Here is a 25,601-nt window from a genome sequence, read left to right on the forward strand (position 1 = left end):
TGAAAGTTAGACTTTTGCATGCAGGCCACCGTGACCCTGTTTAGAGGGAGGCCTTTCAAAGCCCTCAGTGCAGGCTCTATCCACAGGATGGACATTCTGGAGATATCAAATGGAGACTCGGACATCCTAAGAACAATGAAGAAAATACTAAAAGGGTCAACCTTTAGACTGGTCTAATAAAGTCTCAGAGCTAGAAATTCAGACTATAAATTCTTGAACTAATTACTTAGGTGCCAGCACTCACGTGGTAAGGGTGTTGAAGCCACAGGCCTTCAGCTTCAGCAAGCGGTCCCTCCAGTACTCCCTGGGCACCCGGAAATAGTGAATAGTACCTGCTATGATCACGAAAGGAGAGCCATCTAGTGTGAAGCTTGAGCCTTCAACTTTCAGACCCACATTGCGATTCACCATGTGGGAGGGAGTCAAGAAAACTTGATTCATCCTGCAAGGACAAAGGAGATGTGTGAAGTCCTAAAGATGTAACCGGTGTGGGCACGGTGTGGGCAAATCAGAAAGGCCTTTCCTTCAGGGGCCCTAGGCTCTCCTCCAGTGCAAACAGAAGGTTCCCAACCCTTCCCAAACATACCTGGGTGAGAAGTCTCCTCCAAATTGAGCTATTACCAGTAACCCTGAAGACAGGTACAGGATGCCCACAGGTCTCAATAAGAAGGTCAGCATGCTAAACAGAGAGGATAGAACTGAAGTCAGACACCCTGGAGGCAGAGAAGGAGGTGGGAGCTGAGTGAGGTCTTGCCTGTGGAGGTGGGTGAGGAGCACAGACGTGGCCTCACTGGAAGGCAGGATTCTGCATAGCTGTCCCTTGGCTTCTGCACCACCTGGACTCACGACAGATTGGAGGGAGGGCAGCTGCAACGAAGAACCTCCTGATAGCAACTGGATTTTCTGACACGTTACATTTTACAGAAGATCTAGCCTCAGTCCTGTAAGTTTCACGGAAGAGAAGATAACCTCTGGGAAATTTGTGGGAGACCTTCTACTACTAAGGAGTGAACCCTAATAATTTGCTGCTTAGCAGAGAACACTCGCTGGAATGTAGAGGGACTTTCTCTGTAGCAGGGTCCCAATTTCTATCCCCAACCCAATTTTCTATTTCTCTGCTACTGTAGGATGTCATCTAATTAGCTCCCAGAACACACCCAGCGTTTGTGTGGCCAGTGATCTTCTTTATGCCGCTTACCGGGGGGGCAAATGCTCTTTCCTTCATGTATCAAAAGGTCTGAGTCCGAGGTAGGCAGAACCAGTTGGGCCTAGCACCATCTGGGCGCTGCACAGCTTCTAGGAGGGGGAAGCACTCTGCATGGGGCGTGGCCGTGTCCTCACTACCCAGAGCAGGCCCTGAATCGCAGCAAGAGCTCAGCTCATGTTTTCTGAACAAACACAGGAGTTGCCAGAATCAGTAAAACATCTGCGTCGCCTCATAAGCTTCAGCTTTACCACGGGCTTCAAGAGTATTCCCTTAGGCACAGTTGGGAGGGTAGAAAGCAACAGTTTTCTGTAGGGAAATAGGATGGAAAACAGAATGGGGCTCTGGGATTAGAGAAGGCAGACCCCCCGGGCACCACTCGGCTCCTCACTGTGGGCGTGAAGAGTCCGGGAGACCGACTGAGATCAGAGGACGCTCAGAGATTTCCGGGGAGAAGACAGAAGGGACAAAGCGGAACCTCGAGGGAACCTGAACGGAGGGCCTAGAGATAAATTCCAGAAAGTGAGGAAACCCGAGGGGCCGTCTGGGTTGACGAGGTTCGGGGCTGCCGGGTGGGCCCAGAGCTGGGAGAGGCCACAGTGCGGGAGGGGCGGGGAGGTCCCTAGGCTGTTGCGGGCGTGGGCGCTCCGGTGGGCGCCCTGAGTGGGTCCCAGCGAAAGTAGAGGCCCGGAAGGGCAGGCGGTTACCCGACCTTACCCTGCGCCCGACTGCTCCTCCGCCAACTTCGCAGCGGGAGGTCGGTAGCAGCCGCCAGGCGGCGGACAGAGCGGGAACAAACCGGCTCTGTGCTCCGCCCCGGATAGCCTCGGCCGGAGAAAACCTCTCACCTCCCCGAGCCCTCCCCACACCGCAGACTGGCCCGCCCCCACCCCCGTGGACCACCCCGCCCCCCGACGGGCCCCAGTCTCCGCTGACCTGCTCCCCACTGGCCTGGGGAAGATCCTCCCTCACACCCGCCCCCCCCCGCAGCAAAATGGCCTCCACCCCCAGCCAAGCGCATCCTTCCCGCAGTACCCTCCCTCCCCTCCGCTGATCCGCCCCCACGCCCACCCCGTGGGAGACTCGCAACCCCGCCAGGCCCCTGTGGGGCCGCAGCCCGGGCACTGCAGAGCGGAGTACGGGCGTTGCAGTGAGCTCAGCTGGCCCTCTCTGCCCCTCTGGTCAGCCAGAGGCTGGCTCTGGTATCGGTCGTGACAGCTAATAGTTGTGGAGCGCCGTCAGTGGAGTGCGGACAGCTTGCCATCCGTTCCCCGCGGTCCTGCGCGGCTAACCGCGAGAACTGACTCGGGGCCGCCTGCCCCTCCGGCCCTCTACTTTCGCTGGGACCCATTCAGGCGTCCTTCCCAGGCCCCGCGCTGCGCGGGGGAAGCCGGCGCAGCAGAGCCACTGGCACACTCGCTGGGCCACAGCAGGGGATTCATCCCCCGAGGGTCCGGGCTGGAGGCAGGGGTGCCCTCTCCGCAGCGACCACAGCTCCTCTCTCCGGGTCGCTTCAGCACGTGTTCACAAACCGCAGCCCCCCGGTGCGAGGTGCTGAGGACACAGGTAGGGACTATCCCTTTCCCCCTGTAGGGAGTGCCTAGCAAGGCCAATCTACATCCTGGAGGAGGAGGACCAGTTTCCTTTACCCCACGTGCCCTACAGCTAGTAACTTAACTCAGCCTGGGAGCAGTGGCCCACAAAGTGCGGCGTAGGTGAACCTTATCAACACGCAGATGCGCTGTCCCGTTTTGGACTTACAGAATCTGAAACCGGGGCCCGCATTCTGTGTTTGAGCAGGCAATTCTAATGCACCCTGAAGTCGGGGACTACCAGTCTACAACTTCTCCGCTGCTCGCCCTTGTCTCCACAGGAGAGCCCTGAGAGGACACCTGAGGCAATGTGGGTGGGGGGAAGGAAGTAGAGGTGGAGAGGCGTCTAAATTAATTTCACCAACGCAGCTGGCCCTTTTTTCAGCTTTTGGGGTGAGCAACCAGGCTCCCTCTGGATGGGAGATCAAGCTCCATTTAAAAGTCTCAGCTGTTGTGGATATTGCTACTATAAACATTGCGGTGCAGGTGTCCCTTCCAATCACTACATTTGTAACTTTAGGGTAAATACCTAGTAGCGCAATAGCTGGGTCTAAGGGTAGCTTTATTTTTAACTTCTTGAGGAACCTCCATACTGTTTTCCAGAGTGGCTGCACCAGCTTACATTCCCACCAAGAGTGTAAGAAGGTTCCCCTTTCTCCACATCCTCACCAACATTTGTCCTTTCCTGACTTGTTAATTTTAGCCATTCTGACTGGTGTATGGTGGCATCTCAGTGTGGTTTTGATTTGTATTCCTCGATGCCAAGTGATTTGAACATTTTTTCATGTGTCTGTTGGTCATTTGTATGTCTTCTTTGGAGAAATGTCTGTTCATGTCTTCTGCCCATTTCTTAACTGGATTATTTGTTTTTCTGGGTGTTGAGTTTGGTAAGTTTTTTATAGATCTTGGATACTAGCCTTTTATCTGATACGTCATTGGCAAATATCTTCTCCCATTCCATAGGTTGTCTTTTAGTTTTGTTGGCTGTTTTCTTTGCTGTGCACAAGGTTTTTACCTTGAAGTCCCAAGAGTTCATTTTTGCTTTTGTTTCCTTTGCTTTTGGAGACGTGCCTAGCAAGAAGTTCCTACGACCGAGGTCGAAGAGTTTGCTGCCTATGTTCTCCTCTAGGATTTTGATGGATTCCTGTCTCATATTTAGGTCTTTGATCCATTTTGAATTTATCTTTGTGTATGGTGTAAGAAAATGGTCCAGTTTCATTCTTCTACATGTGGCTGTCCAATTTTCCCAACACCATTTGTTGAAGAGACTTTTTTCCATTGGATATTCTTTCCTGCTTTGAAGATGTGGTATATATACACACACCGAGTGGAATATTACTCAGCCATCAGAAAGGATGAATATTTACCATTTACATCGACATGGATGGAATTGGAGGGTATTATGCTAAGTGAAATAAGTCAATCAGAGAAATACAATTATATAGTTTCACTCATATGTGGAATATAAGAAACAGCACAGAGGATCATGGGGAAGGGACGGAAAACTGGGAAGAAATCAGAGAGGGAGACAAACTATGAAAGACTCTTATCTCTGGGAAGCAAACTGAGGGTTGCTGGAGGGAAGGTGGGTGGGGGGATGGGGTAATTGGGTGATGGGCATTAAGGAGGGCTCAAGATGTGATGAGCACTGGGTGTTATATGCAACTGAGCTCTACATCTGAAACTAATGATGTACTATATTTTGGCTAATTGAATTTAAATTTTAAAAAAATCCTCAGCTGGATCTATACATAATCCAGATCCAAGCTACTAGAGTAGTTAAACTCTTCTTTTTATAGCAAATTTATCTGAAACTGAAAAGAGACACCACAAGTGGCTTGCAATTCCTTGAAACAGGCAGAACGACCTTCCTCTAGGGACTCAACTGCCTCGATGTTAATACTTTTTTTAAAAAGATTTTATTTATTTGACAGAGAGCACAAGCAGAGGGAGCAGCAGAGGGAGAGGGAGAAGCAGGCTCCCCGCTGAGCAGGGAGCCCAATGTGGGATGATCCCAGGACTGAGCCAAAGGCAGATGCTTAACTGATTGAGCCACCCAGGTGCCCCTTGATGTTAATACTTTGCTAAGGGCAAAAGGGAATCTTAGCCCGACCCCTCCCCACCCCAAGGATCCTGTAAGTCTACTTTAACACATAAAAATTCCTTTGGAAACTTCTTTTATCCCTACCCCTGAAGATATATGTTGACAATCATTCCCAAAAGTATGATCCACCAATATACACCTGAAGGGTCTCATGACTAAGATTTTATTAGACAGTAGTAAATGACCTTTCCTAACAATAGCTAGCTAGCCCCTCAAGGTCCTGGAAACTTGCTTCCAAATTCCTTAGAGATTTATGCTATCCCTAAGCCCCTCCCATCTTGAAAGTATATAATCAGCCACTCCTCATAACTCCAGTTAAGCTCTTTCTGCCCAAGGATCTGTCCCCATGCTTCAATAAAACCACCTTTTTTGCACTAAAGACACCTCAAGAATTCTTTCTGGACCATTTGCTCCCGAACCCCAACATTTTCATATCATTCCCCACACTGTTTTACCTACCAAATTATATAACTTCATTTGCAATAAAATGTATTTCATCACCAAGAAGTAAGATTCTAAAATTCTGCTTTCTGTCTACAGTCATTTTTTCAGTGTATCTCCCAAACTTGCTCTTCATCAATCTTTGAATTTTCAGTCTTCTTGATAGAGTAGGCAGTTAGCCAGACATGAACAGGGAAGGGGTTTTTCCAAATGTTGAAAAAGCCGGAACCCACCAACTACCTCCAGAGCACAAATAGCTGGAGAAATCCCTGAGAGAAATGCAGATGCATACTCCCTGTACCCACTGTCCTCAAAGGACCCATGGCTTCTTTATAATACATTTACATTGCAGTTTCACACACACACACATACACACACACACACACTCACTGTACCCCTCACCCTCCTACCCCCGGTTTCACAAGGTATGATGGGAAGTCTCCCCAAGGAGACTAAATACAGAAACAGGGTGGAGGGAAGAGGGGGACCAAAGGAACAAGAAAGAAACTGTAGCTAAAAAGGTGGAAGTGCCAACATTTTGGGGCTCCTGAGCTCTCTCTCTCTCTCACTCTGTCTCTGTGTCTCTCTCTATTGGTCTCATAGCCTGCTCCACCTTCCTTTGTTTTCAAGTGTCCTTTTGTTTTGGCTGCTAGTAAACGCTCGCTTACTGAGAGTTTGGCTCTGAATTCTTTCTGGGCCGAATTCAAGAACCGAGGACAGGAAGTGGTTCCCTGCTGACATGCTAGTCTCTTTTTCTGCAGTTTATCACCCTCCTTCTGCCTTCACACTGTGTTCTGCTATCTCAAATATATGCCTTCTTTCTTGTCAGAAATTATTGTTTCCTTAACCTCATACATTCCTACTTTGCCAAGCCTCATTCTTTGGTAACAAACCAATCTTTCTCTTTCCTCTGCCCTGAGCTGATGAGGTGAAAGTTCATAAAACCAAACTTACTTAGCATGCAGTAGGGTTTTCTGTCATGGGCAATTCTATATTTATATATAAAATAACCCTACATAATATATATACATATATACATACATATATATAATACATTATATATTACCTATATATACGCATTTTAAAGAGTATGTCGATGCTTTGTATCTCAAGATCCAGGGCTCATTGCTGGTAAACATAACCCATAAGCCCTAAACTCTAAACATCACTCTCTCAGCTAACACCTTTCAGGTTCCATAGAAACACTTCACATATTGTTATTTGTTTTCAAAACAAAAGATGACTGTATCTGCTATCCTGAAGGGCTGTGAATGGGCTGTTGCAATGTGTAGGAGAATATGAATGGTGGAAGTGCTTAGATAAAAGAAGAAAACAAGTTACCTTGTTCAATCCTTCCACCAAGTATAATAACTGCACAAGATGCTTACATAATGAAGTTATTCTAGTAATGCTGAGCACCCATTTACTGGCTTTTCTTTATGTTTCATTCATGGTTCCATGTGATATTTACAACTGTTGCACATGGCAATTGAGGAGCATTATATATTATTAAACAATTCACATTACCCTTATATTTGTATATTTATTGACCTAGACATAACATATGTGAAGGGTCATACTGATTATTTACATTGGCAAACAGATATTAAACACTATAATTACAAATAATTTTTATTTTAAAAAGATTTACTGAAAGTTAAAAAGATATTTAAAATTTAAACTAAAATAACTAAATAATTTTTAGATTTATTATTTAGATATGTATTTTCCTTTTAATTTTAATAGACATTTTCAGCGCCCCATTCCTTGCTTTAATTTTCCTGCACTGTCTATGGTCAGTCATTCTGGTTTTTTGTTTTTTGTGTTTGTGTGTTGTTGTTTTTTTTTGTATTTTCTTTGATTTGTATGTGTTCCCGCAAAACATGTATTATTCCTTGTGTGGATTGATATATCAATTATCTATGCACTTGATATCGAGTGTAGCTTTATTACAGTCTTGCCTGGATCTAAATATGTTGGTATTTCCATAATTCTGTAGATTACTCCATGAGCCTACACTTTCTTTTAATGTTTCTGTAGTTTATTTTTTCATTTAATTCTTTAGTTCATCAAATATTTATTTTAATATAAGTTTGCAATATGAATTAATCTTTCATTTTTCAAATGACTAGCAGATTACTCTAAAATATAATTTTTCCCTCACCAATTTGAGAAGATCTTCATCATATACTAAATTATCATATATCCTTGTGTCTGTTTTTGGATTCTGTATTTTATTCCATTGCTTTGTCTAACCAGATCCAATTTGCAATGATAGCTTAACTCATCATCATAAAAGCCATGTATGAAAGACACAGCTAATATCATCTTCAATGGGGAAAAATTGAGAGGTTTTCCCCTACGATCAAGAACACCACAGAGATGTCCACTCTTACCACTATTGTTCAACATAGTATTGGAAGTCCTAGCCTCAGCAATCAGACAACAAAAATGGAGGAATTTGTTTCTCAGATTCCTCATATCAGTGAGATCATATGATACTTGTCTTTCTCTGATTGGCTTATTTCACTTTGCATAATACCTTCTAGTTCCATCCATATCATTGCAAATGGCAAGATTTCATTTTTTTTGATGGCTGTGTAATATTCCATTGTATATATATATACACCACATCTTCTTTATCCATTCATCTGTTGATGGACATCTAGGCTCTTTCCACAGTTTGGCTATTGTGGACATTGTTGCTATGAACATTGGGGTGCAGGTGCCCCTTTGGATTACTACATTTGTATCTTTGGAGTAAATACCCAGTAGTGCAATTGCTGAGTCATAGGGTAACTCTATTTTCAACTTTTTGAGGAAGCTCCATACTGTTTTCCAGAGTGGCTGCACCAGCTTGCATTCCCACCAACAGTGTAGGAAAGTTCCCATTTCTGTTAGGAGATTTTTGATTACTGATTTAATTTCTTTGCTGGTTATGGGTCTGTTCAGGTTTTCTATTTCTTCCTATTTCAATTTTGGTAGCTTATATATTTCTAGTAATTTATCCATTTCTTCCAGATTGCCTAATTTGTTGGCATATAATTGCTCATAATATTCTCCTACAATTGTTTGTATTTTTGTGGTGTTGGTTGTGATCTCTCCTCTTTCATTCATTATTTTATTTATTTGGTTCCTTTCTCTTCTCTTTTGGTAAGTCTGGCTAGGGGTTTATCAATCTTGTTAATTCTTTCAAAGAACCAGCTCTTACATTGTTGATCTGTTCTATTGTTTGTTTGTTTTTTAATTTCTATTTCATTGATTTCTTTTTTTTTTTAAAGATTTTATTTATTTGACAGAGAGAGATACAGCGAGAGAGGGAACACAAGCAGCAAGAGTGGGAGAGGGAGAAGCAGGCTTCCCGCGGAGCAGGGAGCCCGATGCGGGGCTCCATCCCAGGACCCTGGGATCATGACCTGAGCCAAAGGCAGACGCTTAACGACTGAGCCACCCAGGCGCCCCTATTTCATTGATTTCTGCTCTAATCTTTATTCCTTGTCTCCTGCTGGATTTAGGTTTTATTTGTTGGTCTTTTTCTAGCTCCTCTAGGTGTAAGGTTAGGTTGTGTATTTGAGACTTTTCTTGCTTCTTGGGGAAGGCCTGTATTCCTATATACTTCCCTTTTAGGACAGCCTTTGCAGCATCCCAAAGGTTCTGAACAGTCTTGTTTTCATTTTCATTTGCTTCCATGTAATTTTTTAATTCTTCCTTAATTTCCTGGTTGACTCATTCATTCTTTAGTAGGATGTTCTTTAACCTCCATGCATTTGTGGTTGTTCCAATTTTTTTCTTGTACTTGACTTCAAGTTTCATACAGTTGTGGTCTGAAAATATGCATGGTATGATCTCAATTTTTTGACTTATTGAGGCCTAATTGGTGACCTGATATGTGATGTATTCTGGAGAATGTTCCATGTGCACTCAAGGAGAATGTGTATTCTGCTATTTTAGGATGAAATGCTCCGAATATATCTGTGAAATCTGTCTGGTCCAGTGTGTCATTTAAAGCGACTGTTTCCTTGTTGATCTTCTGCTTAGATGACCTGTCCATTGCTGTGAGTGGGGTGTGAAAGTCCCCTACTATTGGGCGCCTGGGTGGCTCAGTTGGTTAAGCGACTGCCTTCGGCTCAGGTCATGATCCTGGAGTGCCAGGATCGAGTCCCGCATTGGGCTCCCTGCTCAGCGGGGAGTCTACTTCTCCCTCTGACCCTCCCCCCTCTCATGCTCTGTCTCTCATTCTCTCTGTCTCAAATATATAAATAAAATCTTTAAAAAAAAAAAAAGGAAGTCCCCTACTATTACTGTATTATTATTAATGCATTTATTTATTTTTATTATTAGTTGATTTATAAATTTGGGTGCTCCCAAGTTGGGGGCATAAATATTTATAATTGTTAGATCTTCTTTTTGTATAGACCCCTTTGTTATGATATAGTGTCCTTCCTCAACTCTTATTACAGTTTTTGGCTTAAAATCTAGTTTCTCTGGGGGCACCTGGGTGGCTCAGTTGGTTAAGCATCTGCCTTCAGCTCAGGTCATGATCTCAGGGTCCTGGCATCGAACCCCACATTGGGCTCTCTGCTCAATGGGGAGTCTGATTCTCCCTCTCCCTCTGTGCATGCACACTCTCTCTCACTCTCTCTCAAATAAATAAATAAATAATCTTTAAAAAAATAAAATAAAATCTAGTTTGTCTGATAAGGATGGCTACTCCAGCTTTCTTTTCATTTCCATTAGCATGATAAATGTTTCTCCACTCCCCCACTTTCAATCTGGAGGTGTCTTTGGGTCTAAAATGAGTCTGTTGGGGGGTGCCTGGGTGGCTCAGTCATTAAGCGTCTGCCTTCTGCTCAGGTCATGATCCCAGGGTCCTGGGATCGAGCCCCACATCAGTCTCCCTGCTCCGCGGGAGGCCTGCTTCTCCCTCTCCCACTCCCCCTGCTTGTGTTCCCTCTCTCGCTCTCTCTCTCTCTGTGTCAAATAAATAAATAAAATCTTAGAAAAAATAAAATAAAATGAGTCTCTTGGAAGCAGCATATCTATGGGTCTTGTTTTTTTATCCATTCTGATACCCTATGTCTGTTGATTGGAGTATTTATTCCAGTTACATTCACAGTAATTATTTAAAGATATGAATTTAGTCCCATTGTATTACCTGTAAAGGCTCTGTTCTTATTCCTTTCTGGTCTTTGTTACTTTTGGTCTCTCTTTGCACTCAAAGCTTCCCCTTTAATATTTCTTGCAGGGATGGTTTAGTGGTCGTGAATTCCTTTAGTTTTTGTTTGTTTTGGAAACTCTTTGTCTCTCCTATTCTGAATGACAGCCTTGCTGGAAAAAATATTCTTGGCTGCATATTTTTCCCATTTAGCACATTGAATATATCATGCTAGTCCTTTCTTGACTACCAGGTCTCTGTGGACAGGTCTGCTGCCAGCCTTATACATCTACCCTTGTAATTTAATGACTTCTTGTGCCTAGCTGCTTTTAGGATTTTCTCTTTATCTTTGTAATTTACAAGTTGCACTATAATATGTCAAGGTGTGGACCTATTTTTGTTGATTTTGAGGGGAGTTTTCTGTGCCTCCTGGACTTGAATGCCTGTTTCCTTCCCCAGATCAGGGGAAGGAATTTGTTCAAATAAACCTGCTTCCCCTTTTGCCCACTCCTCTTCTTCTGGGAGTCCTATAATATGGATATTACTTTGCTTTATGCAATCACTGAGTTCCCTAAGTCTACTTTCATGATCTAATAATTTTCTTTCCCTCTTCTTTTCAGCTTCATTATTTTCCATAATTTTATCTTCTGTATCACTGATTCACTCTTCTGTTTCATTCATCCTCATTTATATGGTCTCCACTTGGGACTGCATCCCAGTTACAGCATTTTTAATTTGGCCTGACTAGATGTTAGTTCTTTTATCTCTACAGTAAGAGATTCTCTAGTGTCTTCTATGCTTTTTTCAAGCCTAGCTAGTATCTTTATAATCTTTTTTTTTTTTTAATTCTAGTTTAGACATCTTACTCATATCCATATTGATTAAATTCCTGGTTGTAAGTACTACCTCCTGTTCTTTCTTTTGGGCTGAAATTCCTCATCATTTTGTCCAGAGAAGAAAAGAAGAGGGCGCCTGAGTGGCTCAGTTGGTTAAGCAATTGCCTTTGGCTCAGGTCATGGTCCTGGAGTCCCTGGATGGAGTCCCGCATCGGGCTCCCTACTCAGTGGGGAGTCTGCTCTTCCCTCTGACCCTCCCCCCTCTCATGTGCTCTCTCTCATTCTCTCTCTCTCAAATAAATAAAATCTTAAAAAAAAAAAACTCTTTAAAAAAAAAAAAGAAGAAAAGAAGAAATTAAGAAAAAAACAACAACAATAACCACAACAGAGAAAAACAAAAAACCCCTAGATTCTGGGTGTGTTTTGGTCTGCTTGTTAAAAAAAAAACTAGATCCCAAAATAAGAAAGAAAATATATATATTAAAATACAATGAAAGGAAAGAAAAAATAAAGTATATGTTAAAATTAAAATTAAAAAAGATTTTAAAAATTGAAATAAGAAAATAACTGAAAAAATACTAAAAGACTAAAGAATAAAAATACAAGGAAGGCTGTAAACTCTTCCCCAAGAGCTGAAGCTTTGCAACCCTTTATGATCAGTAAACTTGGTGGCAGCAAGTGGTTTGTGCTGTTGTGCTGATTTTCAAACAGACTCACTGACGTGGAAACGCGCCTTCAGTGCGCAGGGAGGCACGGTGCTCAGTGTAATGGCTCCGGATTCCACCAGGTGGCACTGTTTTGTTCCCTGAAGGCTTTCAGTGATGATGCGCGCAATTAATATGGCAGTTCCCCACTCTCTAGCCCAGAAGCTGAAAGTTTGTGCCCCCACCACTCTCCAGTGAGCCTTCACAGAAGAGCAATCAATCATCCTTGTCTCCCCAGTTTCTGTCAGAACTCTTGTGTTCACTCGGCCTGTGTCTGTTTTTATCTCAAGCACATGACTGAGTTTCATAACTCCAAATTTTAGGGACTCCCATGGAGCAGATCTGTGCTGTTCCCCTGGAGTTAGGGGGGTCTTCCCACACTTCTGTTTTTTTTGCTGGATCTACCCCAGGAACGCGATCACATGACCATGCCGTGGTTCACAGTTTATGACAACATAGAGCAGAAAGCCCACACCTATACTCACTGTTCTCAGCTGGCTTCCCTGCTCCTATGCCTGGGAACAGTGCCCCACTTATGCGCCAGCCTTTCTTCTTGAAATCCGGGGATCTGCAGACTACCGTTACACCTGGGATTCCACCCTGCTTCACCACCTGAGCATCTTTAAGCCAGGCAGGTCCCCCCACTATCGCAGACTTCTAAAAGTTCCAATTTTGCACTCCACTGCTTATAATGCCTCGTGGTAGCCTCCTTAAGCAGGTTCCCTCCCTGTTGCCTATCCTTAGCTATATCACACCAAATTCAAATCTCTGCAACTCCTACCTTCCAAATACAGTCCCTTTTCTGCTTGTAGACTTGCAGCATATGTTTTCTCAGACCTCCAGTTGATTCCTTGAGTGTTCAGAATGATTTGATAACTATCTAGTTGTATTTGAAGGAGGAGGCAAACTTAAGGTCCCCCCTACTCCTCCCCCATCTTAGCTCCTCCCCTTACCAATGTTTCTTGAGTAGAAGATTCCTAAAGCCAGAATAAATATTACCAATGGGAGAGGGAATTAGGACCTCATGAATTTTGAGGGCCTCATATGCTTCATATACATTTAACTTATGAACATTCAGACTTATGTACAGGGTTGGATTAGAGTGGAGTATATAGAGTGCAAAATTTAAGGAGGCATTCCTCAGAGTGTCATAAATATTTAATTTTCTGTTTGGTCCTTCCAGCCCTGTCTATGTTCATACACATAGGATCTACCTACTTCATCTAACAAGTTTCACAGCTGACTAATTTATCTATGCTTCACACATCTTTGAGTTTTATTCTTTCTATTTGTTTAGTTTTCTATAGCAGATCTGAATATTCTTAAACAATTCAGCAAACACATATTACATAGCTCAAGTCCATGTCTTTGTTCTTCTATTTAATGAGACTTCCTGATTATTCATTTATTATTCCAGATGAATTTTAGAATCATTTTACCAAGTTCATCAAGTTGTAATTAGATCACCCCACTTAAGCATATGGTATTTAAATGTTTGAGATCCATTTTCTGGGCCTAAAAAAAAAAATACAGAATTTTTCTGTCTGCATAACACCATGCTTTAATTTGTGCAGGTAACAAAACAAAGGAAAATAATAAACCAATAAAATCTTGCCCTCATGGAGTTTATATTTTGACATGGTAGATAAATAACAGAAAAGATAAATATGTAAAACTTATACTTTGTTTGATGGTGAGTGCTATAGGGAAAGATAAAGGAAAGATAGGGAGTTTGTATATGGAAGACACTATCTCAGACAGGGTAGCCAAAGAAAGCTTCATAAGAAGGTGACATGTAAGTGAATGCCTTTACAAAATGAAGAATGGAGGTTTTGGTCCAAGATGACAACATAGAAAGACCCTGAACTCACTTCCTCCTATGGACGTACAAAATCTACAGGTACATATGGAACAATTTCCTCTGAAAAGAAACCCCCAAACTAGTTGAAAAACTCCTACACATTGAGCAAATATTTGTTCAGTTTGTTCTCTATAGTTAAGAATCTGTATCTTGGCTTGCCTCTCTCTTTCTTTTTTTCCCCTATGATCACTTGTTTTGTTTCTTAAATTGCACATATGAGCAAAATCATATAGTATATCTTTCTCTGATTGATTTATTTCACTTGGCGTAATACTCTCAAGCTCCATCCACATCATTGCAAACAGCAAGATTTCCTTCTTTTTTATGGCTGAGTCATATTTCATTGTATATAATATACCACTTCTTTACCTATTCATCAGTCAATGGATATTTGGGCTCTTTCTATAATTTGGCTATTGTAGAAAATAGCTGTTATAAACATTGGGGTGCATGTATCCCTTTGAATTAGTATATTTGTATTCTTTTGGTAAATACCTAGTAGTGCAATTGCTGGATCATAGGGTAGTTCTATTTTTAACTTTTTGAGGAACCTCCATACTGTTTTCCACAGTGCCTCCACCAGTTTCCATTCCCACCACAGTGCAAGGGTTCCCCTTTCTCCACATCCTCTCCAACACCTGTTGTTTCTTGTGTTGTTGGTTTTAGCCCTTCTGACAGGTGTGAAGTGATACCTCATTGTAGTTTTGATTTGTATTTCCCTGATGATGAGTGATGTTGAGCATCTTTTAATGTGCCTGTTGGCCATCTGTAGGTCTTCTTTGGAAAAATGTCTATTCATATCTTCTGACCATTTTTAATTGGATTATTTGGGGGGGGGATGTTGAGTTTGGTAAGTTCTTTATATATTTTGGATACTAACTCTTTATTGGATATGTCATTTGCAAAAATCTTCTCCCATTCTGTAGGTTGCCTTTTAGTTTTGTTGATTATTTCCTTCACTGTGCAAAAGCTTTCTATTTTGATGTAGTCCTGATAGTTTATTTTTGTTTTTATTTCCCTTACCTCAGGCAACATATCTAGTAAGATATTGCTATGGCCAATGTCAAAGAGGTTACTGCCTGTGTTACCCTCTAGGATTTTAGTGGTTTCATGTTTCACATTTAGATTTTTAATCCATTTTGAATTTATTTCTGTGTATGGTGAAGGAAATCATCCAGTTTCATTCTTCTGCATGTTGGCACTTCAACTTTTAAGACCTGTACTGGAGAGATGAGCCCCCAAAGCATCTAGCTTTGAAAGTGAATGGGGCTTGTGTCCATGAGACTCACAAGTCTATAGCAAACTGTGAAATAGTTCTTAAAGGGCTTGTGTGTATGAACTCATTCACCCCAGGGGACAGCACAGAGGCAGCTAGATGACTGAAAAGCTCCCAGACTTTCTGTGTAAAAGGCCTATTTGCTTATCTTAAAGCATTGGCCTGGGGCACCTGGTTGACTCAGTCAGTTAAGCATCCAACTCTTGATTTTGGCTCAGGTCATGATCTCAGGTTGTGAGGTGAGCCCTGTTACAGGCTCCATGCTACACATGGAGCCTGCTTAATATTCTCTCTCTCCCTCCCTCTGCCCCTCCCCCTCCTCCTCTTAAAAAAAAAAAAAAAAAAAGAAGCATTGGCCTGAAGGGCAGAGGCATCTAATTTAACACATAACTAGGGGCCTGTGGAAATATTCTCCAAAGATGGAGGCTGGCAGGTGCCATCTTAGTTTTCTCCCTCTGCCTCATTCCAGCTCACTGGTAACTCCTGGGAAGCAGCTGTACCCTTACCTGGCACCACAATTTTTGTGGCTGCTAGCCAGGTGATATCTCTAGATTATCTGGCTCTGATGACTAGCAGAGCTATGCTCTGGGTCCCACATGACTATAATAAATGGCGAAAGAGTTCTTAACCAATCTCCCCCAGGGCAGAGCAGAGAGGCAACAGACTAAGACACCCAGCCATTCTTTGAAAGAACCCTATTAGCTTAACTTCATAGCTGTGGCCTGAGGGGTAAGCCTTTAATTAAACACACATCTAAGGGTTGACTTTAATCTTTTCTAGAGATCTCAAAGGGTGGTTGCTATTTTTACTCTCTTTCTGCCATGCTCCAGAGATCTGGTGTCTCCCAGGAGGAAGCTATACAAGGACTTGGTGCCCACGTTTTTACATCTGCTACTCCAGCTTTCATGGCTGCTGCCCGGGGAATGCCCCTTGATCACCTACCTCTGGTGACCAGTAGGGTTTGCATTTGTGGGACTCCTAAGACTATAACAAATGGAGAGACAGTCCAGGGCATGTTACCACTCTCAGGGCACAGTACAAAAGCAGACTGAAACATACGCCCATTATTTCTGTGAAAGTGGTCTATTTGCTTGCCCTGAAGCTTCAGCGTAAGGGGCAGGCTTCTGGTTTGGTACACAACTAGGAGCCTACTAAGGTGTTCTCTGGAGACAGAGGCTGGTGGGTGCTATCTTTGAGCTTTCCCTCTGCCTTACCCCAGCTCTCTAGAATCTGTGAAAGAGGCCTATTAGCTTGTTTTCATAGTTGTGGCCTCACAGGTAAGCTTCTAAGTAACTAACATCTAGGGGCTGACTACAATCCTCTCCAGAGACTGGGGAGGCTGGAGGTGCCATCTTCACATTCTCCATCTGTCTCATGTGAGATTATTAGCATCTCCAAAAAACCAGCTTATGTACACATCTGTCACCCTGGTTTTTGTGGTGGCTACCCAGAGGATACACCCTTTGATAGCCTAGCTCTGGTGCCCAGAAAGGCTTGTGTTCACATCTTCAATGGGATGGCAGCAAAGAAAGAAACAGTTTCTAACTGGCTATCACCCCAGGGCTCAGGACAGAGTGAGCAGACAGAAACTCTACTCACTAGTCTTCCCATGAAAGAGGTATATTTGTGTACTTTAAAAGCTGATGTCCAGGCACCTAGGTGGCTCAGTCACTTGAGTGTCTGAATCTTGCTTTTGGCTCAGGTCATGATCTCAGAGTCATGAGATTGAGCTCCATATCAGGCTCCATGCTCAGTGAGGAGTCTGCTTGAGATTCTCTTCTCTCTCTCCCTCTTCTTCTCCTCCACCCCTGCTCTCTCTGTCTCTCTCTCACATGATAGATGAATAAATATTCTTAAAAAATAAAAAATAAATAAAAGCTGATGCCTGACTGGCTCCCAGTCAGCCTGCATCTAGGTCCCATTTGGGACATTAACAAGTCTTGACACACCTTCACTAACTACTGGGAGCCACTAAAAATAAAGTTGGCAGCCTAGACAATGACAAAAGTTTGAGAGATAACCTAGAGTTAGGGCAGGGTTGAATGATCAGTTTTGTCTCCTACAAGAGAACACTCCCTCAATACTGGGAGAGGGGCTGTTTTATCTAATGAACAGAAAGTAACACAGAGGGTCAAGGAAAGTGAAGAAACAGAAATATGTTTCAAACAAAATAAGATAAAACCAGAAACAGATCTTAATGAAATAAAAAGATAGATTATTTACCTGATAGAGAGTTCAGTTAAAGTTGTAAAGATACTCACCAAGGTCAGGAGAAGAATGAATGAAAAAAAGTAAAAATTTCAACAAAAATAGAAAATAAAAGGAAGTACTAAATAGAAGTCATAAAGCTAAAAAATAAATAACTGAACTGGAAAAAAATGCAGTTGAAGGGTTCAACTAAAGAATCAATGAAGCAAAAGAAAGGATCAGTAGATTTGAAGACAGAGCATTAGGACAGATCTAATAGGAGCAGCAAAAAGAAAAAAGAATGCAAAAGAGTGAAGATACCTCAAGGGACTTCTGTGACAATATTAAGGGGACCAACATTGGCATTATAGTGGTCCCAGAAAGAGAAGAGAGAGAGAAAGGGGCAGAAAACTTATTTGAAAAGATAATGGCTGAATATCTCCCTACTTTGTGAAAAAAAGCAAAGATATCTAAAGGGACTTATATGACAATATTAAGCTGGCCAACATTTGCATTATAAGTGTCTGAGAAAGAGAAAACAGAAAAAAAACCCAAAATTTATGGCAGAAGCCTTCCCTACCTTGGGAGAGGAAACAGACATCCAGATCCAGGAATCCCAGAAAATTCTGAAGAAGATAAACCCTAGTAGATCTCCACCAAGACACTTATAATTAAAGTATCAGAAGTTAAAAAGAAAAAGAGAATTAAAGAGCAGCAAGAGAAGGGCACCTGGGTGGCTCAGTTGGTTAAGCATCTGCCTTCAGTTCAGGTCATGATCCCAGGGTCCTGAGATCAAGCCCCATATTGGGCTCCCTGCTGAGCGGGGAGCCTGCTTCTCCCTCTGCCTGCCACTCCCCTTGCTTGTGCTCTCTCTCTCTGTCAAATAAATAAATAAAATCTTTAAAAACTTAAAAAAAATAAAAATGAAAAGCAGCAAGAAAAAGACAACTAATTACATACAAGGGAACTACCATAAGATGATCAGATTTTTTGCAAAAACTCTGCAGGCCAGAAGGGAGTGTCATGATATACTCACAATGCTAAAAGAAAAACACACACACACACATAAACAAAAAACAAGAATATTTCAGCAAAGTTGTTCTTTACAATTGAAAGAGAGATAAAGAGTTTTCCAGATAAGGGGCACCTGGGTGGCTCGGTTGTTAAGCATCTGCCTTTGGCTCAGGTCATGGTCCCAGGGTCCTGGGATCGAGCCCCACATTGGGCTCCCTGATAGGTGGGAACCCTGCTTCTCCCTCTCCCACTCCCCCTGCTTGTGTTCCCTCTCTCACTGTGCCTCTCTCTGTCAAATAAGTAAATAAAACCTTAAAAAAAAAAAGTTTTCTAGATAAGCAAAAGCTAAAAGAGTACATCACCACTAGATGGGCTTTACAAGATAAGGGCTAAAGGGCTTCTTGAAGCTGAAACAAAAGGACACTAATGAATAAAGGAAAACATATAAAAGTATATATTTCATTGGTAAAGGTAAATATGTAGCAAAATTCAGAATAATATAATGCTGTAAAGGTGGTAGGTTAATTACTTATAAACCAGTATGAAGGTTAAATAAAAAGTAGTAAAAATAAGTATAATTATAATAACTTGTTAAGGGATACACAGATAAAAAGATGTAAATTATGACATCAAAAACATAAAATGTGGAGGGGGGGGAGTAAAAGTGTAGAGCTTTAGAATGCATTCAAACTTAAGTTATTATCTATGTACACTTCATGGTAACTACAAAGCAAAGTCCTATAGTAGAAACACAAAGACAAAGATAAAGGAAGCTAAGCAAAACATTACAGAAAATCATCAAATCAGAAAGGAACAAAAGAATCACCAAACAGCCAGAAAACAATTAACAAAATGACAATAAGTCCATACTTATTTATAATTCCTTTACATGTAAATGAACTAAATTCTCCAAACTAAAGACAGAATGACTGAATGGATTTAAAAAACAAGATAAAAACAAAACAAAGCAAACAAACAAACAAAAAAAACAAAAACAAGATCCAAGGGCGCCAGGGTGGCTCAGTACATCAAGCATCCGAGTCTTGATTTCAGCTCAGGTCATGATCCCAGGGTCATGAGTTTCCATGCTGCGCATGGAGCCTGCTTAAGATTCTCTCTCTCGGGGCGCCTGGGTGGCTCAGTTGGTTAGGCGACTGCCTTCGGCTCAGGTCATGATCCTGGAGTCCCGGGATCGAGTCCCGCATCGGGCTCCCTGCTCGGCGGGGGGTCTGCTTCTCCCTCTGCCCTCTTCCCTCTCGTGCTCTCTGTCTCTCATTCTCTCTCTCTCAAATAAATAAATAAAATCTTTAAAAAAAAAAAAAAAAAAAAAAGATTCTCTCTCTCCCTCTCCCTCTGCCCTTCCACCGTCCCCCGACTCTCTAAAAGACAAGAACAAAAACAAAACAAAAAAAAACCCAAGGCCCATTTATTTCATTATTTTATTTTATTAATTCCAGTATAGTTAACATACAGTGTTATATTAGTTTCAGATGTACAATACAGTAATTCAACAATTCCATAATCTTCTGGTGCTCCCTATGACACATGTATTCCTAAATACCCGTCACCTATTTCACCCATCCCCCCCACTCACCTCCCCTCTGATAACCATCAGTTTATTCTCTATATTTAACACTGTTTCTTGGTTTCTTTCTCTTTCACCTTTGCTCATTTCTTTTGTTTCTTAAATTCCACATGTGAGTGAAATCATATGGTATTCATCTTTCTCTGACTGACTTATTTTACTTAACATTATACTCTCTAGCTCCATCCACATCATTGCAAATGGCAAGATTTCATTCTTTTTTATGGCAGAATAATATTCCATTGCATATACATGCCACTTCTTTATCCATTCATCTATTGATGGACACTTGGGCTGCTTCCATAATTAGGGATGCATGTATCCTTTTGAATTAGTGTTTTTGTATTTTTTTGGGGGGGGGGTAAATAGCCAGGACTGCGATTACTAGACCATAGGGTAGTTCTATTTTTAACTTTTTGAAGAACCTCCACACTGTTTTCCAGAATGGCTACACCAATTTGCCTTCCCACCAACAGTGCTAGAGTGTTCCCATTTCTCCACATGCTTGCCAACACTTCTTTCTTGTGTCGTTGTGTTTTTTTTTTTAATTTTAGCCATTCTGACAGGTGTGAGGTAATATCTCATTGTAGTTTTGATTTGCATTTCCCTGATGATAAATGATATTGAGCATCTTTTCTGTGTCTGTTGGCCATCTACATGTCTTCTTTGTAGAAATGTCTGTTCATGTCTTCTACCCATTTTTTAATTGGATTATTAGTTTTTGGGTGTTGAGTTGTATCAGTTCTTTATATATTTTGGATACTAACCCTTTATCAGATAATTCATTTGCAAATATCTTCTCCCAACAAGTAGGTTGCCTTTTAGTTATGTTGATTGTTTCCTTCACTGTGCAAAAGGTTTTTATTTTGCTGTAGTCCCAATAATTTATTTTTGCTTTTATTTCCCTTGCCTCAGGAGACACATCTTGAAAAATGTTGCTATGTCCGATGTCAGAGACATTACTGCTTACTTCTAGGATTTTTATGGTTTCAGAAAAAAAAAGGCCCATTTATATACTGCCTATAAGGGACTCACTTCAAATATGAGGACACCTACAGACTGAAAATAAAGGGATGGAAAAAGATATTCCATACAAATGGAAACTAAAAGAAAGCCAAGGTAGTTATATTTATATCAGACAAAATAGACCTTAGGACAAAGACTGTAATAAGAAAAAAAGTAGGTCATTATATAATGATAAAAGGGTCATCCAACAAGGGATATAACATCTGTAAATATTCATGCTCCCAGAGTAGCACCTAAATATGTAAAGCAAATATTAATAGACCAAAAGGGAGAAATAGACAGCAATACAATAACAGTAGGAGACTTTAATGCCCACTTCCATCAATGCATAGATCATCCAGATAGAAAATCAATAAAGAATTGGCCCTAAATGACACAGAACATTTGACTGAAAAGCAACATAATACACATTCTTCTCAAGTGCACATGAAACATCCTCCAGGACAGATCACATGCTAGGTCACAAAACAAGTCTTAATAAATTTAAGAAGATTGAAATCATATCAAGCATCTTTCTGATGACAAAGCTTTGAAACTAGAAATCAGTTATAAAAGAGAACTGGAAAAATCACAAATATGTGGAGATTAAACAACATGCTACTGAACAACCAATGGGTCAAACAGGAAATCAAAAGAGAAATTTTTAAAAATGCCTTGAGAGAGATGAAAATAGAAATAAAACATCCATAACTTATGGGATACAGCAAAAGCAGTTCTAAGAGGGAAGTTTGTAGCATTAAATGCCTACATCAAGACACAAGAAAGATCTCTAAAAACAACCTAACTTATACCTCAAGGAACTAGAAGAAAGAACAAATAAAGCCCAAAGTTAGTAGGAAAAAAAATATATAAGAGCAAATATTCATAATCATAATAATATAGAGGATAAAAAATAGAAAAGATCAATGAAGCAAAAACTTGTTCTTTGCAAAGATCAACAAAATTGAGAAACATTTAACCAGATTGATCAAGAAAAGGAACAGAGAGACACCAGATAAATAAATTCAGAAATAAAAGAGAATTATAATTGATAGCACAGAAATACAAAAGATCATAAGAGACTACCATAAACAGTTATATGCCAAAAAATTGGACAACCTAGAAAAAATAGATAAATTCCTAGAAACACACAATTTTCCAAGTCTGAATCATGAAGAAATAGAAAATGTGAATAGATCAACTACTAGTAATAAGATTAAGTCAGTAATCAAAAAACTTCCAACAAATAAAAGTCCAGGAAAGATGGCTTCACTGGTGAATTCTACCAAATATTCAAAGATTTAATACCTATTCTTCTCAAACTATTTCAAAAAATTGAAGAGGAGGGAATAATTCCAAACTCACTTTATGAAGCCAGCATACCCTGACTAAAACCAGACAAAACACCACAAAAAAAAGAAAATTACAGGCCAAAATCCCTGATAAAATAAACACAAAAATCCTCTACAAGATATTAGCAACCTAATTCAACAATACATTAAAAGTATCATACACTATGATCAAGTGGGGATCCATCTAGAGATGCAAGGATGATTCAATCAATATCTGCAAATCAATCAACATGATACACCACATCAACAAAATGAAGGATAAAAATCACATGATCATCTCAATAGATGCAGAAAAAGCATCTAACAAATTCAACATCCATTTATGATAAAAACTCTGAACAAAGTAGGTGTAGAGGGAACATACCTCAACACAATAAAGGTCATATGTGGCAAACACACTGCTAACATCATACACAAAATTGAAAAACTGAAGGCTTTTCCTCAAAGATCAGGAACAAGAGAAAGAATACCATTCTTGCCATTTTTATTAAACATAGCATTGGACATTCTAGCCATAGCAGTTAGGCAAGAAAAATAAATAAAAGGCATCTAAACTGGGAAAGAAGTAAACCTTCATCATGTGCAGACATGATACTATATATGGGAAACCCTAAAGACTCCACCAAAAAACTGTTCCAACTAATACATAAAATAAAGTTGCAGGACACAAAATTAACATACAGAAATCTGTTGCATTTCTATACACTAATAACAAACTCTCAGAAAGAGAAACTAAGAAATCAATCCCATTCACAACTCTATCTAAAAGAATAAAATACCTACGAATATATTTAACTGAAGAGGTGAAAGACCTGTATACTGAAAACTGTAAGACATTGATAAAAGAAGTTGAGGAAGACACAAATAAATAGAAAATGTACCATGCTTATGGATTAAAGAATTCATATTATGTTCTATACATTGGCTAATTGAATTTAAATTTAAAAAAAGAATTAATATTGGCAAAATGTCCATATTACACAAAGCAATCTACAGTTTCAATGCAATCTCTATGAAAATATCAATGGTATTTTTCACAGAAATAGAATAAACAATCCTAAAATTTGTGTGGAACCACAAAAGACCCTGAATAGCCAATGCACTCTTGAGAAAAAGCAAAGCTGGAAATATCATGCACCATGATTTTAATCTATGCTATAAAACTATGATCATCAAAACAACATGGAATTGGCACAACAAGAAACACATGTATCAGTGGGACAGAAGGAGAACTCAGAAATAAACCCATGCAGGGGAGCCTGGCTGGCTCAGTCAGAAGAGCATGTGATTCTTGGTCTCAGGGTCATAAGTTTGAGCCCACATTGGGTGTAGAGATTACTTAAGTAAATAAACTTAAAAAAAAGAATAAATCCATGCGTATATGATCAATTAATCTAACCAAAGGAAGCAAGAATATACAATGGGGAAAACATAGTCTTTTCAATACATGGTGTTGGTTAAATTGAGCAGGTACATGCAAAAGAATGAAACTGAACCACTCTCTTATACCATACAAAATTAATTCAAAATGGATTAAAGACTTGATTGTATGATCTGAAATCATAAAATTCCTAGAAGAAAACATAGGTGGTAAGGTCCTTGATATCAGTCTTAGTGATTTTTTTTTTTTAACCGACTCCACAGGCAAGGGAAACAAAAGCAAAAATAAACAAATGGTAATATTTCAAACTAAAAGGCTTTTGCACAGTGAAGGAAACTATCAACAAAATGAAAAGTCAGCCTATGGAATGGGAGAAAATATTTACAAATCATATTTCTGATAAAGGGCTAATACCCAAAATATGTAAAGAACTCATACAACTTAATAGCAGAAAACAAAAACAAAAACCACAATTCAATTTAAAAATGGGTAGAAGATCTGAACATTTTTCAAAAGAAGACATACAGATGGCCAAGAGGTACATGAAAAGATGCTCAACATCACTTATTGTCTGGGAAATGCTATCAAAACCACAATAAGGTATCACCTCACTCCTGTTAGAATGGCTAGTAACAAAAAAAAGAAAAGAAAAGAAACAACAAGTGTTGGCAAGGATGTGGAGAAAAGGGAACACTTGTGCACTGTTGCCAGGAAGGTAAATTGGTGAGCCACTATGGAAAAGAGTATGGAGATTCCTCAAAAAATTAAAAATAGAACTACCATGTAGACCAGCAGTTCCAATCCTGGATATTTATCTGAAAATCAAAAACAAAAAACACTAACTCAAAAAACAAAAATAAACATTGCAACAATATTTACAATAGCTAAGAAATGGAGGCAACATAAGTTTCCATTGATAGATGAATGGATAAAGTTGTGACATATACATACAATGGAATATTACTCAGCCATAAAAGAAAGAATGAAATCTTGCCACATGTAACAACGTGGATGGATCTTAAGGGCATTATGCTAAGTGAAATAAGTCAGAACGAGAAAGATAAATACCATATGATTTCACTTATATGTGGAATCTAAAAAACAACAAAGAAAAAAAACAGACTAATAGATACAGAGGATGGACTAATTGTTGCCTGAGGAAAGATTAGGGTAGGTAGAATGGGTGAAGAGGATTAAGAGATATAAACTCCCAGTTATAAAATGATTAAGTCATAGATATATAATGTACAGCATGAGGATATAGAGAACAATATTGTATTAAATTTGTATGTTGATAGATGGTAACTGGACTTATTAGTTGATCATTTGTAATATATATGTTATATATAATATATATGTCAAATCACCATGTGGTACACCTTAAACTTAATGTAAGATTGTATGTTGGTTATGCTTCAATAAAAAATAAATAAAATAAATGTGTTTTCAGTCCTAGCCTCACCTCTCTCTTTTTTTTTTAATTGAGGCATGATTCACGTACATTGTATTAGTTTCAGGTATACAACATAATGATTCAATATTTGTACATATTGAAAAGTGATTACCACAAGTCTAATTAACATCTATAACCATACATAACAAAAATTTTTCCTGTGATGAGAACTTTTAAGATCTACTCTCTTAACTTTCAAACATGCACTACAGTATTATTAACTATGGTCACCATGCTGTCCATTGACTTATTCAACTGGGAGTGTGTACCTTTTGACCCCATTTACCCATTTCTTCCACCCCCATTGCCCCTTGCTTCTGGCAACAACGAGTCTGTTCTCTTTTCATGATTTTTTTTTCTTGATTCCACATATAAGTGAGATCAGACAGTATTTGTTATTCTTCTTTCACTTAGTGTAATGCCCTCAGAGGACATCCATGTTGTCACAAAT

General features: G+C 40.1%; 1 protein-coding gene across 1 annotated transcript in view; it reads right to left on the reverse strand.

Annotated features, from left to right (window-relative positions):
- Positions 1-678, reverse strand: part of LOC110586096 (beta-galactosidase-1-like protein 2) — a 72,839-nt gene extending 72,161 nt beyond the window's left edge. Inside the window, exons 1-2 of the mRNA XM_021696239.1 lie at positions 587-678; positions 245-442 (exon numbers count right to left, since the gene is read on the reverse strand). Of these exons, the coding sequence (XP_021551914.1) occupies positions 245-442; positions 587-678 (290 nt within the window). The remainder of the gene's footprint in view (positions 1-244; positions 443-586) is intronic.
- Between the last annotated feature and the right edge of the window lie 24,923 nt (positions 679-25,601).

This window comes from Neomonachus schauinslandi, chromosome 11, assembly GCF_002201575.2.
Source record: "Neomonachus schauinslandi chromosome 11, ASM220157v2, whole genome shotgun sequence".
Taxonomy (NCBI): domain Eukaryota; kingdom Metazoa; phylum Chordata; class Mammalia; order Carnivora; family Phocidae; genus Neomonachus; species Neomonachus schauinslandi.